This window comes from Spermophilus citellus (genome assembly GCF_964194105.1).
Source record: "Spermophilus citellus genome assembly, chromosome: 16".
NCBI classification, from domain to species: Eukaryota; Metazoa; Chordata; class Mammalia; order Rodentia; family Sciuridae; genus Spermophilus; species Spermophilus citellus.
In genome coordinates, this window is record NC_138196.1 from 82508792 (window position 1) to 82524637 (window position 15846).

General features: G+C 49.8%; 1 protein-coding gene across 1 annotated transcript in view; it reads left to right on the forward strand.

The window, feature by feature from the left end:
* Positions 1 to 1120: 1120 nt before the first annotated feature.
* DEFB1 (defensin beta 1) overlaps positions 1121 to 15846 on the forward strand; it is a gene marked incomplete at both ends in the record, with an annotated part of 31933 nt that continues 17207 nt past the window's right edge. The window contains one exon of the mRNA XM_081269684.1: positions 1121 to 1166. Coding sequence (XP_081125810.1) covers positions 1121 to 1166 — 46 coding nt within the window. The remainder of the gene's footprint in view (positions 1167 to 15846) is intronic.

Consider the following 15846-nt stretch of genomic DNA (forward strand, 5'->3'; position numbering starts at 1 on the left):
CCTTGAAACCTGGAGTCCTGGCTGCAGAAGTCGACCAAAGTCACATTTGCTCGAATAGAAGAACAGCCCCAAGAAGAGAGTTGGGGCCCCTGACTGGAGTGTCTTTTCAAAAAATTTAAAGTCATATTCTAAAGGTAAAGTGCATAAGGCTTTGGGCAAGTGGCTCAGGAAACACTAACAAAACCACGGTCTAGATGCAGTTTTTGACTACTTGGCATTGTTAACAAAGCCAGCTAAGAAAGTGGTTTTTGAACTATGTTCCATAGAGTTTCTCTGGTGGGGAGAAATGAAGTAGAGGTTTCCTAAAAGGTTATGTTTAAACACAGGGCTCTGCAGCCACGATCGATTCATAGATAAATAGACAGAAGATGAGAGTCTTTTTAAAAATCAACCATTGTTCTGAAATAGTAGTGAGACTGTGCACTTTTCCCTGCCAGAACTGTATTTCACAGTATTACAATGCCGCTGATAGATTGTAGGCCTCATAATATTTTTTTCCTTAATTTGGTCACTTCTCAGATTTTCATTCAATTTTTTAATTTAAAAAACTTTTAATGTTTTTGTTGTCTGGGTTTGCGAGCGCCCTAAGAGGTTGCTTGAGCTAACCAGAGGCAGAAGCAGGAGCCAGTCTAACAGTCCTTACAGGAGGCTGTGTATGTCCATCTCCTGATGACGGTGTGGAGGCCACATCTGCTCATCTCCAAATCCCCGTGGTGTCTAGTAGAGAACTCAGTAACTAGGAGTTTAGTAAAAAATCATGAAACAGCCAGGCACGGTGGCACACACCTATAATCCCAGCAGCAAGACGCTAAGCAACTCAGTGACACCCTGTCTCTAAATAAAATACAAATTGGGGTTGAGGTGTGGCTCCGTGATCCAGTGCCCCTGAGTTCAACCCCTGGTACCAAAAAGAAAGAAAGAAAGAATTCACCTGGCCAAAATGATAGGGTGGTTTTCAGCAGAAATTGCAGAACCAAGATGGCTCAGGCAGAGAGGGTGTTGTTTTACAGTTGGAGAAAACCTGACCTAGGCACCCAGCTCTATGCTTAAGTCCCAGGTGTCCACACAGCATGGGGAGCTCACTCTGCTGGACACACAGGCCCAGGATTCCTGCGCTGCCATGGCCCTGGGCCTGGCCGAAGGGAAGGAGACCTCAGACGTGCCCAGTGAGGCCTCTGTCACCCTCATTCACCTGGGGAGCCACAGACATAGGGAGACAAGTCCTTGCACCCACCTGCTCCCTTCTGCAGGCCCTCCACTCACCCCCTTGGGCTGGAATTCACCAAGAGCTGTGCCCTCCCTGTCAGGAAGGGTGGAGGAAGCTTTATATTTGTGGGAATTTCAGCCAGTGTCCAGCAGTGTCCAGGATAGCTGGAGGACATGCAGGAGTGGCCATCCTTGGAGCCATGGCTTGGCCTCATGCTTTAACCTACCCTGGTCCTTGGATGCCCGCTGTGGCTGCTTAGCGGGAGGGCGTGCCGGGCCAGGGAGAATCGTGGGCTCCGTCAGGCCCTCCCTCCTCCCCCTGGGGCCTGTGCGTCCACGCACTCCTTTCCAAGCCCCTGCCTCATCTCAGGATGCGTCCTCTAGGCCCTTCTGTAGCAGCTGGCCCAGACCTTGTCCCCTCCCTCCCCAGGGTCCTGTCCTGAGCACCTTGCTAGGTCCCCTGGGTGGAGGACAGGCCGGCAGCACCAGTGAAGCCTAATGCTGGGACCAAGCAGAGGATAAGAGGAAGCGGCAGCCGTGCTGGTGTGTGCCTGTGTGTGCACACCCATGCACACTCAGAGCGTGTGTTCACGTGGGCACAGGTGTCTTGTGTACATGCGTGTGGGTCTGTGAGCCGTTACTCTGGGGCTAATCTTCAAGCTCTCCCCTCAGCCCTCCAAACTCCCTCCCGCTCTGTCAAGGATCTGCTCAGCCCCTGCTCCGAGATGCATGCGACCACCCGCCTCTCCACACCAGGCCCCCCTCCTCTTGTCCTGCTTATGTTTTCCATACTCTTTCCCTGCCAGACACCATATTTCACATACACGCACACAGGTTTTGTGGGTTCATCGTCCCCATCTCTCCCTTTATGTTCATCTTATCTGATACAAGGAAGGCTCAGGGGGAAGGGTCCTGTTCATTCTGTGGTGCTCAGACCCTGTGAGAGGAAGCAGAGCAGAGGCCCTGGGGTTGTGGCCAGGAAGCTGAGCTGGTGCCAAGGGGAGGCCTGGAGGACTGTCCTCAGGGCTGCGGCCCTGCATCCCAGAAGTCACCCCTCAGGGACCTACAGCCAGCGTGGTGGAGGCCAAGCCCACAAGGGAGGCTGAGAAACCTCCGCTCATTTCACTGATGCTCTCCACGTCTCTCAAGAGTCCCTCACATCGGCAAACTCCAGGCCAGGCGCACACCAGAGAGGAGTAAGGAATGGCACTGGGGACCTCCTGCTGATCCTGCAGCCAGGAGGGGCAACCAGTCAGTGCCTCTGAACGAATGGGCGAATGAACAAGGAACCATGGATATCTAAACTGGGTGAAATGATCTGCAAATTCTAAAGGCGATGATTCCAGCAACTCAGGAGGCTGAGGCAGAAGGATCACATGTTTGAGGCCAGCTTTGGCAACTTAGCACCTGCCACAAAATAAAACTCTCAAAAGGGCTGGGCTGCACAGCTCCATAGCACACAGCATATTCGTGTAAACACGAGGGCACTGTTACCAGCTCACACAGTCTCCTAAGCAGCACAGCCCATGTAAATACATGTGACTTGTCATCCATTTTATTTGTGAAACTTGGTTGCTGTGCTTAGCTTCTGAAGGAGGGCAGAGCATTGTGCACAGAGCCTCCACCTGCCCTTATCTCCCTCTGTGGTGGGCAGGCCTTTGTTTGCCCTCAGGGCCATCTGTAGGTTCATTTCCATTCATCTCTAAAACCCACAAGCATAGCCAGGCACAGGGCAGAGGCTCGGCAGCTGGCTCCATTATCATCACTGTGATAAGATCAAGCCTAAGAGAAATCCCATTGTTCTGCCCAGTGACACACTGAGGACGTTCTGCCAGAACCCAGGCACAGGTGGCAGCTTACGTGGTGGAGACACCCATCGAAATGGGGTCATAAAGTGTATCAAACCAAAATGCACAACCTGCCTTCTCTCCCAGGCTTCTCAACCTCTGCTCTACTGACACTGGGCAGAGAATTCTTGGTCACAGGAGGCTGTCCTGCATCCGAGTGTGACTAGCAGCATCCCTGAGCCCCACCCCACAGAAGTTAGTACATCTCCCCACCAGTAAGGCAGCCAACGTCTCCAGACACTGGAGGCACCACTGACCCCAGCTAACAGCACTGTTCTGACTCAGTGCAAGAAGCTGGGGTGGGGGCGGGCTGGGAGGCAAAATGGTCAAAAGGTACAAAATTTCAGTTCGGGGGACAGGGCTCAGGAGATCTATGGTGCAATGTGGTGACAGAGTTACTAACAATGTGTTATGTGCTTGAAAATTGCTTAAAGAGTAGATTTCAAGTGCTCTCACCATGAAACAATGGTAAGTATCTGAGTTAATGCACCTGCTAATTAGCTCAAGTTCACCATCTCACCAGGTACACCTATTTCAAAATGCCATTCGGTCATCCTAAGTGTGTAAGATTACTTGTTGATTTAAGAAATAATATTTTAAGAATAAGTTCAGTTACATCTGTTACAAACAAGATTTTTAATGCCCATTAAGCAGGATATATTGGATAGCCACTTTCCGTTTCCCAGAGCACGGTGGTAGCCCCACTCATTGAGCACTTAGCCCTCCCTATAAACTATTCTGAGGGTTTTTTCTGCATTAACTCGTTACTCTGTCCTCCACCACATAACCTCAGCCCTGTCACTACTTCTCTTCAGAGAGAAGAGCCTGAGGACGAACAGTCCCTGGGAAGTGGACCAGCAAGCGGAGGAGTGAGGCCACCTTGCACAGCCAGCGCATGGAGCACTGTGTTAGATGAGATACCCAGTCTAAGTCGTGATGATCCACGTACTTTACATTTATGACCAACTTAGAGCTCATTGATCACTTGGGGACATGTGCGTGTATTGTTTTTAGAAGGGACAGGTTGGGTACTTTGGAGTCAGAAGCCTCAGCTCAGGGGACGTTGCTGGGAGCCCAGTGTGGGCCATACCATGTACAGGGAGGAGGAATCCAAAGTTGTCTCAGATGAAGCGCCACCTTCAAGGAGGCTGGGGCTGGACAGGGATGTAGTGTCCCTCCAGCAGCACTACTTAACAGCATTCAGTCCTCATGAGTCTTCCCCAGGAGGTGCTCTTCTTGCCACGGCTTCACACACGCTAGGCTGGGTGATGGGGAGTTAAGCGACCAGCCCAAAGCCACCAAGTTCCTCGGGGCAAGTAACAGGGACTTCAGCCCCCACATCTGGAGGCCCACTCTGCTGAACAGACCTGCCACACCCCATGCCCCAAGTCAGGATGGGTAGTGGTTCCAGGATGCTTGACACTCTCTGTCCTGGATCCTAGATGCAAATGCAGAGCAGGTAAAGCCACAGGAACGACTCGGTGCCAACCCATCTCTTGATAAACAAGCCCAGGAAAGGACTTGGTGCCTTGGCCCTCGTTAGAGACTGGAGCCCAGTCCTTCAGCATGGCTGTGAGTGCCCAGCAACACGTGCCACTTGCATAGGCAGCACAGGTGTCACCATGTCTAGAAAGCCTGGCCCACAGCCCCCGTGTTTGCTGCAAAGACTTTCCAAGCTCCCAGGGACCCTGGCCCCGCACCCAGCCTGGCCTGCTGAGGCCAGCAGGCAGGGCTCAGCCCACTGGGGTGGGGCTGGCTTGAGGAAGTGCAGAGGACTTGGGGGAGACCGTGCACCCCCTTTTCCTGCTACAAGAGCTGTTTCATTGCCATTCTGAAATGCTTAGCTCTCAATATTCAAAAAAACAAAACCCATTTTGATTCTGAACACGCATCATGGAAGTGATAAGCCTGAGGCTCTCCTCGCTCTCTCCTGAAGAGAACCTTCTCCTTGAGGGGCCAATACCAGTTTCTTTTTTCCACCTGGACACGTAGTCTCAGCATTTTCCAACTGTGACTCCCCAGAGCATGAACCTCCAGCTTGAACCCGACACCTGTAGTTTTTAAGTCTGTAGGTGGAGGCTGGACAGGATTCTGTGCAGATTTGGGGCTAGGCCTGCCTGCTGCCTGCTCGAGATGCTCAGCTCAGAGGACCTGTCCTGGCCAGGGCCTGGCCTTCATGTCCACAGCCTGACTGAGCTCCAGGAGCAGCATTTCAGACACACAGGCCACCACTTCCTCCTGTGGGGGTCCTTCTCCCCACCCGCTTCCTACCCTGCTACGCCTCACCTTTTCCTCCTCTCCTCCCCACACTCGTGGAAATACCCTGGGGCCAAAAGCCAGAGATGCAGCATCCACACTGCAGAACCGTGAGGCCCCAGGCAAATCAGTCCACACTGCTGAACTGTTTCCCCATCTGTGAATGGAGAAGTGGGACCCTGGATCACCTTCAGTGGCCACAGGAGAGCTTGGGCCTACAGAGCTTACACAGGCCAGCAAAAAAGCCGGGATGGTGGCCACAACAGATGGCTGTCAGAGGGCACCGCTCAAGAAACAAGGGGCAACCTGTGGATGATTTTTCCAAGCTGCAGTCAGCGGAACATCTTGCTCATTGCTGGAACATTACACCTAGCAGGAGACCTGGCACAGACCCCCACAACCAGCTCCTCACCCTATGAGTGCACGAGTAAGACTGGGACCGGTGAAAACAGGTGCCTCTGAAGTCACAAGTAGCTGCCAAGCTTTGGTTTTGTGCCAACTATCATCACAGGTTTAGTTTGTATGAAATCCAAAGAATACCTCACCTTCCTGTTCCAGGACAAAGGTAATAAGAAAGGAGTTCCTATAATCCAAAGCCGAAGAGAAGTTCAAAATACAATAAAGACTCAAAAGGAGGAAAATGTCACGTCCGTGGGGAGTCAGGAAGGTTCACAGACCTTGACGGACAGAGTTTCACCTGAGAGATGAGGACAGGTCCTCCAGGCAGAGTGCCCAAAGGTGGAGAGACAGGGAGGCAGCAGCGGGACCATGCCAGGCGGGGTTTGAGATTTCCTCCAGAACAGCAAAGAGTTTTCCAGGCTCTGGTTGGCTGACTGATGCCTTTTCCAGGAAGAGCCAGTCATCACGTACAGTTCCAATTCATGATTCCCAACCAAACACAGCTTACAACCACCTGGTGCAAACACTCTCCCACTGGAGGTAATCACTCACCTCTAAAACCAATGTGTCACTGGGCATTAAGTGGGATTAACAGTACCCAGCTCACAGAGTAGTTTTGGGAATTGACTGTGACAATAGATGTTCAAGTGTTTGGCCAAGAATGGTCTCTTTACCTGAAGATGACAACAATCTTCTCCAGTAGAGACTTTTTTGCAATATAGACACACCTGCAACGAGGAAGTACATTCCAGAATTATCTAGCTGAAGACAACTCCATGTCACAGGTTAGAAATTTCAGGGGTGAAAAACAGTAGCTTGCTAGAGCTATAAGAACTGTCCTAGAAGCTGAGCCAAGAGCCCAGGTCTCCTGGTCTCAGGCATCCTCCCTCCTGCCACTGACTTCTCTAACACCAGAAGGTGACTAAATGTATCTGAAATAGACATTTCATCTCTGCAGCAGATGTTGGCCCTTCTTGCTATGTCCCAATGTTCCTGCAGTCCTAGGCCACAGGACTGACTCTGGGGGTCCCAACAAGTCAGAGTTGGCCACTCACCCCAAACAACAAATAGAAAAGTACTGTAATGTGCGGGAAAGGAATTTCAATCAATAAAGGCCTGTTGGGAGGGCAGAGTGAAATCAAGCATCTCAGTTATTTCTCTGGGGTGTTGATATGAGCTCTAGGTTTAAACAGAGGAAGAACTGGGGCTTGGGGCGAGAGATATCCATAATCAAATTATCTTGGCCAGGTTGTGGGTCTGCCGATCACTATCTCATTGCGGGTTCTGCCAGGTGCCCCTGAGGATGTCCTCATGTGGCTGCAGGGTAGTCTCTGTTTGCTGCTCAGGATATTCATCTATCAGGCCTGTGATCCTGGAAGAAGGCAATTTGGTTCCCATGGGAAGATGCTACTACTAAGGAGCCATCTATTCATGGGACTATCTGCCACTTTTGGGGGGAGTCTCAGAATGGGTGATCTGCCTGCAAGGCTCCTCTGTTCCCTGAAGGTATAAGGCAATGACTGGAGACTTCCGGGTGCCACTTTAGGGTCTGGAGTGAGACTTTTAAAAGCTGTGTTAGGCATCCCTGAAAACAATGAGACTATCTTAGTTACTCTTATCTTGGTGTTCTCAGGTCTTGAAAGGGGATGAAATTGGGAAAATGTAGGGCTAATACACCTTGTATTACCAGTTTTCACATGAACAATTTTAAATGGTTAACATGCTCTGTGCTGAGTTAGCTAGAACCTGAAGACAGAAACAAGTTGAAGGCAGAGATGCCAAGCTTTATTCTGCTTTTAGTTACCTACCAGACATCCACAGGACCAGTGCTTTTAGCAAAGGCATCCTCTCTGAGTCCTGTGACATGGATCCCCCATCCTTAAGAGTTCTGAGCACAAAAGTTGGAGGTGATGTCCGCCAAGTCCTCAAGCTCCTTTGCTGCTGAATTGCCATGGAACAGGGAGAACACAGGCACAACCCCGGGGGGAGAAGGTCACGATGTGTGGACAGGACCTTGCCTGGTCTCTGGCAGTCATACGCCAACTCCCCACCACCACCACCGAATGCACAACTAGTATGAGCTGTTGGGTGTCATTTGAGCATCTATGTATCAATGTGGAGATTAGGAAATAAAGGCTCAGAGAAGTTGGACAGCGAGACCAAGAGCATGTAGCGGGGAACCTGTGGTCTCGATTTCTGCAGTTCCTCCACCCACCCTGCTCTCATGAATGTCCACACCCCGCACCCACTGGAGTAAGCCCTGAGATGCTAATGTCCATGAGCACTCTTCTGCCCACTCCCCCACACACATCCCTGGAACACTTTCTTGCCAATGTGCTGGTTCCCCCGTCAGCTTTCACAGCCCCACGCTGCTCTGATTGGGCCCTCCTGGTGTCACCACGCTGACATTGCAGCCACTCAGGGGTATTCTTTGGCCCTCTGGCTTTTCACTGTGCACCCTGGCTCTGGGGAGCTTCCTGCACCCCTTGGCCCTCCTCAGGGCTGGCGACTGACCCCTCTGAGCCTCCGGCTTAGCCCTGAGCTCCAGGTTTACATGTCCCTGCCCAGGTGGCCCGTGCACTTCTCAGGCTCCACCCAGCCAAGGTTCCACTCGTCCCTGGGAAATGGCAGCTTGGTCCACCTGGAAGACCCTCGCCTACTCCTCTCCCTCCATCACCCTCCACAGCAGAGGCAACTCTTTTATTCCTTCCACGATGGAGCTGTGCAAGCTTCCACCTCCCCCACTCACCTCCAGCTGGCCTCCTGTGGTAGACGCAGGCAGTTACCTCCTACCTGGGCTCCCCACTCCTCCTGACATCTCTTCCAAATCAGTCTCCACAGTGCAACCAGGGATCTTTCCAAAACATGAGTGGGACTGTGTTACTCTCTTTCTTAAACCCTTGTCATGGCTGTCTAAGTGGATGACTGGATGAACCAAATGTGGTGTGGACGGTGAATGAAATACAATTCAACCTTCAAAGGACAGAGACTCAGCTACATTCTGTGACATAGATAAACCCTCTAGACCTCATGCTAAGTGAAAGAAGCCAATCACAAAAGGACAAATACTGTACAATTTCATTCATAGGAGGCCCCTCATAGAGTCAGAAAGCAGACTAGAGGTTTCTAGGGGCTGGGGAAGGAGGAACAGGTGTTTAGTGCTCAGTGGGCACAGAGCTTCAGTTTGGGAAGAGGAAAAATGATCTCAGATGGAGGGTGGAGGTGTTTTCACAGTAATGTGAACTATTAACTTAATGCCATTGAACAGTGCACCTAAGAATGGTTAACATGGTGGATTTTTTGTTGTTATTTTGCCATAACATTAGGCAATGATTTCCCATCATCCCTGGAGGAAAGCCCCAAATCCTAGATAGGGCTTCTGCGGCCTGGTTACCGAGGCCCCCATTTATTGCCTCTCTCTCCAGCGGCTCCTTTATCTTGCAACTCTCACTAGGACCCTCTGCGTCTGCTCCTTCCCTGCACTCTCTGTGGCTGGACTGCTTCTGCTCATCTTCCACGCCTCAGCTCCAGAACCCCAATTCTGAGGGGACTTGTCTCACACAAGAGAGGATGGTGGCTCTTGCCTGGTACAGATGCTGTGTGTGTTCGTCCTCCAAAGGATTAGCCCTCGAAAGTCGTCCAGGGTGCACCCTGTGCTAAGAATAGAGCTGTGTCTGCTCTGCCATGTGTAGGGCCAGCCGTGGCACTGACAAATGTCCCCAGCATGTTTGCTGGACAAATACAGTGGCAGCCTGGGCTTACACCCCAGAGCCCAAGTCTGCTCTCTACAGGACATTGACCCTCAGATGACAACAGGCACTTGGGATACAGAGAAAAGCAGGCCAAGGGAAGGAGGGTGGGGTGGATCCATCCTGCTCACCCCAAAGAACCTACAGAATGTTGCAACCCAAAGAGTGATCACAGGGCAGCTTCCCACCACCAGCCTCTCCACCTACTCTGGACCCATGTAGGGTCAGGCCATTTGGCTCTTCCTTCCCACGAGATAATTTCCATCCTGAGTTCTACCCGATTCCAAAGAGGCTTGGGCATCAACCTGTGCTCGCTCTTGGCCAATATCATCTTACTTCATGCCCAAGGTAGTCTTCCATTCTTCACAGGAGGAAGGAGACTCAAGAGGCTCAGCACCTGTGTGGACTCCCACTCAGCCTCCACAGCTCCCTCTGAACCCTGATGCCTCCACAAAGCCTTTCCCAGCCCCATGGGCTAATCTCTCCTTCCCCCACGGCTCCCAGAGAGGCTTCTAGAGCCAGAGTTTGGTCCAGCCATGACTGTGGCTAGCTGCTCCTTTCTACAATGCCCCACGAACCTATGAGCTCCTGAGGTCCCAACCCTTCTCTGCAACCCCCCAAATCTCGTCCAGACCTTTCATATGGAAGATACTCTTGACTGGCATTAGTTGAATAAATAGATCAAGGGCCAATATGCCTGGCCACTCGAGCCAGCCCATCTTTGTTCTGTGAAGAATGGTAAATAACTCACATATCGCCCACTTGCTATCAAGCTGGTGATAAGATGAAGTGTTTCTTTAATTTAAGAATACCACAGAGTGCAAGATGCCCAGCCTGTTACACATTTTGAGGGGGAGGATAGTGGGGAGCGAGAACACAGCAATCATTTACAGTGATCATGAGACCCACTTGACTTCAAAATGCTAATATTGAAAAAGTGTGTGTTTTCCATTTTGGAAATGCACAAAGGCACGTGAAAGCACACAAGGACATCGCAACCCTTGTGGTCACTGGAGGAAAGTGCTGAAGGACGGGTGCTGGTCCCCTGCTGGGGCAATTCCTGCCCAAGGGCTGTTTTGTGCAGGTGCAGCAGAGGGTTCTGACGGGCTGCCTGGGTGGAGACTGGGCCCTAAGAGACATAAAATTCCCCCTCTTCTTTTAAAAGGGAGGAAAAAACCATGGATGTCGGATGGCCCATAACCTGTCCATGCCCAGGCTAAGTTCTACTCAAACCTGGCTCAGGGTTGGCCTCCTCCCTCTTCATCCAGGGGCTTCCCACCAGACCCACAGGCTCCTGCCCGGGCTCCTGCTTGGGCCCTCCCCAGTGCTGATGACTATGGCTTCTGGTGTCACTGGTTTTTCTCATTTCTGGAAATCCAGTGAACAAACTGTGGGTAGGAAAGAGCTGGTTACGGCAAGAAGTAAGTAGGTTCTGGTGGAGCTGGGGGTCACACACACAACGCTGGCTTCACGGACTGGGGGGCTCATAAGCCTTTTACTTCCCATCCAGAATAAAGCAAATGAGTGTATCCCTGGAGCTTCTGAAAGGCTTCCAGTTGCTCTTGGTTTCAACAATGTCACCACTAAGAAACACTCAGAGGACTGGGCTGCAGCTTACTGGTGGAGTGTGTACTTGGCATGCACCAGGCCCTGGGTTCAATCCCCAGCATCCAAATATATGGAGGATAGATGGATAGATACATAGATAGATAATAGATACATACTTACATACATACACAATCTCCCCAAAGAGACCCCCTGGCAGGCATTGAGCAAAGGGCATTAATAGTTTAATGTGATTTACAAAAAGAAAATGTGGATCCCCACAAACCAAAGGCTTGAAGGACCCTATGTGTGCTCGGGTCCTAAGACCCCAACAAATAAGGACCAAGCTCAAAGGTGAAGAGTGACTTCAGGATTCTCTAGGCAGCACCATTCAACCCAGCCTGGGTGGAGCGACCCAATCCCAGTGCCAGGACAGGTGAGTCACAGTCTGTTTACCTGGGAGCTCAGTGAAACCTCCCCTTGTCCCCTTTAGGTTCATGTTGTGACTTTGAAGAGATCTGCTTCACTCCCTGCCGTCATTTTTTGTACCTGTAGGATATCTGAGGATGTGGATGTGGAGATTCCTTTGGCTTTTTCTTGGCCACAGAGAAGCGTATTCAGAAGGCCTGACACAAGGGATGGGTATGTGTGTAGCTCTTCAGGTTGAAGCAAGGTCACAGCTTTGGCTGGTGCTTGGCAGAACCCCTGAGTCCCCACAGAAAATAGAAACTCTGGGCAGCCCCTGGTTGAATACCTTCCAGCTCAGCCTCTATGAGGCTGTGCCTCTGGTTGGCAGTGAGTGACAATTATGGGCGTAACCAACCATACAAAGTCAACACTCACACTTGGAGGGCCACTTCCCAGCAGGACTCTCTCCTTACAGCTACCTGCAGAGAACAGATGGATCCTGTTGTATAAATGCTACACTTTACCAGATATGTTTACATGCCAGTGAGGGACACTGTCCAACACTCCGTTCTGGTAAAGAAACTAGAGACTGTGACACACACTAGGGGGTATTGGGGAGAAGAGGTGCAAGCTAAAAGCACCCGTCCACCTCTTTGCTGTCTCTAAGGCTTACCCCATTAGGTAGAGGAAGAGGATGTGAGTGCAGAAAAGAGAGCAAGGCTACCAGTCAGAGCGTCCCTGAATTGGATCACTACCAACCTTAGGTTGCTTCAAAGTGAGTTGCATGCTTATGCAATTTGCTTCCGTGAGTCAATCAGAATGAACTGTAGGAGTATATCATTTTCTGTTTTGTATTTCAGAAAGGATTTGAAATAGAATATTCAATGTCTCCGAATGGAATTTGTTTCTCAAGAAATCTTCGATGGCATTTGAAAGCGCCAGAATTCTGGAGAGTCACAGCTCGAGTCTGAGCTATCTATCACATCAGTGGGGTACACGTTTAGCACACACTCCTGTATCTGAAGTACGCCCCGAAACCAACCATGAATGCCAGGATTCCATCCCTGGCTGGCTCTGCATCCTTCTTCCTCAATGTGACAGCCCTTGGGCCACATGCCTATTCCTGGACCCATCGTCTGTGACTGGAGGAGGGAGGGCCATGATTGATGGGGCTGTGGCTGCACTGGGAAATCACCCTCAGACCACATGCTTCTTCCCAGGGAGATGGAGCCTGTGGTGCCAGGGAGCACCCATTAGACTTCCTTGATTGCAGACAAGCTTGACCATGGCAGTAAGGGGAGGGGACAACAGAGAGCATGGCAGAAGACCAAGGGTAACCACCCTCCACACTCTGAACACTAAGCTCTGAGAGGCAGGAACAGCCTCTGCCTCATTCACAGCTGCATCCTCCAATCCCGACACTCACGTAAAAGTTTGCTAATAGAGAAACCTTCTCCGTAAGCTATTGTCATTTTCAGGTTATAAATTAGAAAACTGAGTCTGAGAGCAGTTTGCCTAAGTTCACCCAACCATCTAGGATAGAACCAGGAGCCAAAGCAGGCCCAGACGTTTTTGTGCACATTGTGCCATGAGCCCCTCTGAGACAGCAGCCACTTCTTGCCAGTGGTGGAAAGAGAAAGCTGGCCCACAGGGAGGGCTTCCTGGGTTCCTGGGAGTTGGAGCATGCTGGCAAGTGATAATGGCAAATGTGTCACCTTCCTGAGGAATCTGATGGCTTTTGGTTAATGCAACCCAAAGATCAAGATTCTTTTCCAATATCATTATTGTTTCTGTTTGTTATAAAGGTAATATATGTTCACTGTAAAAAGAAAAATTAAAGACAGTATACAGAGCAGAAATTGAGAGTCTTTCCACGAACCAACCTGAGAAATAATGCATATATGCCCATATTTTTAACATAAGTGGGTTCGACTAATATATGTGAATTCACAATTTGGTTTTGTACTTGTGTAGAGACCCACCTGCTAGCAGAACTGGAGCTCATTCTTTTTGCTTGCACATTTCTTTGGCTCTTGAGGGCGTAACTCAGAGTCCAAAAATCAGAAAGGAATGGATTCTAATTTTGCCCTGAGAAATGGGTCAGAGCACATAAGGGCCCATGTCTTCCACCTTTCAACCCTGAACACGGGGAGCACGGCAGGAGGCTTTTGCTGGTGCGTCTACATCCTGGCTCTAGATACTGGGGCAGCACGCTGCATGCAGGCTGATTCATAGCTTCCTGCTTGGTGGCTAAACTCTTCTCCTGGTCCAGAATTCCTGGCCCTAATTTCTTACCAAAGACCAGGTAGGTGTCCTCAGCCCTTAGTAACTGACTGTCTCAGCTGATGCATGGAGCCAACAGAGAGAAGAGTGGGCAGATACATGAGGAGATCTGCAGGGACAGGAGCCTGCACCTGACCAGGAGTTGGTGCTCAGAGACCATCCTGAGTGAGGGGAGTCCCTGAGAATCTGGATACAGAAGTGACAGACCCCAGGGTGAGTAGAACCAGCAAAATGGTTTCACCCCTTGGAAGCCAGGGTAGACCCATGGCCCTAGATAGAAGGACCACATAACTTAGTAGTAGTGACTTTTTTACTCAGGATTAAACCAACCAGAGTCCTTCTAGGGAAGACATTGCAGAAAATCATACACAGCATGTAAGATGTTAAAGCTCAAGGTTCCCAGGAGGCTCAACCCCAGTCCTCACTCTTTAGACAACTGAAACCCTGAGAAAGGAGGGGCTGGTTCAAGGTCCCAGAACTACATCCTAAAGCCAAGACAAAGCTCCGGGATTCAGCCTTTGACTGAATGCTCACTCTCAAGTGTCAGAAGAAGTCACTCGGGCAATGGTGCTCTGAACCTTAGACTTCCTCCCCATCCACCTGTGTGAAGAATTAGTCCTGAATTATAGCAAATGTTTTTTGCACTATAAAGGGAAGACAGGATAGGAATAGTCCTAAGACACTAAAGAGAAAGTTCAAGGAGAAGGTTCAAAAGCAAGTTCAAGATAAAACAATGGCCCTCAAGACTGAGCACTGGGGAGCAGAGAGCAGTGGTCCCTGAGAGATGGAAATCCAAGCAGCAAAGCCCCGCAACTGCCCCAGCTTACTGCCACAGAGAGCATCCATCCTGCAGCACTCCTAGACACACCTGCAGAGTTCCCTGAGTCAGGAGATGGAGAAGAGCATCCAGGGAGACCAACAGGGTCAGAGAGCTGTGACAGAGAGCATCTGGAGAGGAAGCCATCAGATCCACTGTCTGAACAGCACAGGGGATTTATGTGAGGGATCAATCCAGGACCAGAGACCACCAGAAGGAGAAATTGTGCCCTCATCAAGGAAATATTCACAATGTCTGGTCTCTAATCTAAAATTGGCATATGAAGAAGAAAAAAAAATGACCCATGATAAGGAGAAAAATCAACCAATTAAAAGTGACCCAAAATAGACACAGGTTTTAAAAAAGAAACAATGTGTGATAGGAGGATAATGGATGGAAGAAGTCTTTCTAAGTATTAAAAGGAAAGCAGAAGGCAAAAAGGAAGAGATTAAAGTATTTCTATTATAGTAAGCAATTCTGTCCTGTAGACCAAATACAGAGCACATTCCAGGCCAACAGAACCAGGAGGAAACATCTACATGCCTGACAGAGAGGCTCTGAGTGCAAAGAACAAAAACTTCTACAAAACCATAAAACAAACGGCCTCCTGGAAAAATTGGTCAAGAAAGTGAAAAAGCACATGAGATGGCAAAGAATCCATGAGGTGCACGTTCCCTGTGGACCTGGGTCACTGTGCCCGTTCTGCTTCACATTTCCACAGCTGCTGTCTGCTACCATGGCCACAGGCCCAGGTGTAGGAAATCTTCCCTCCCACTGCAGTATGTGACAATGACAATATTGCCTGCTGCTAAGACACACCTGTCCTCAGTGCCCATGCTCCGTGTTCATATCCATTTTCTTATCTAGTAATCAAAAGCTACAGAAGACGAAGATGATGGAGATTGGAGTGACCTGTCATGGATGATCTAGGATTTGAACCTAGGAATGTCCGACTGTCAGGATTTTGCTCTTTCCTTTTCCTAGGTTTCTTTACCTTGGCATGACTGACATATGAGGCCAAATAATGAATAAACAAATTCTGACCAGTATTAATGGCAATGTGGAGAAATGAGTGCAAGACTGTACTTTTTTTGCATGTAATTGTAAATTAGTACAACCTTTTGAAGGACATGTGGGCAGAATTTATTAAAATTTCAGAGGTGGAACTCCTTTAACCTTTCAACTAGCAAATCCAGCCTAGCAGTTCATGCAAAAAGTCAGTATCACCTCTGCATGAAAGCCTTTCATGAGTTGTCCCAGCCAAGACATTCACACTGCCAGCACTCGGTCGGTAATTCCCCTTAGTGATAGTCATCATCATACTCAAATAGGCTTA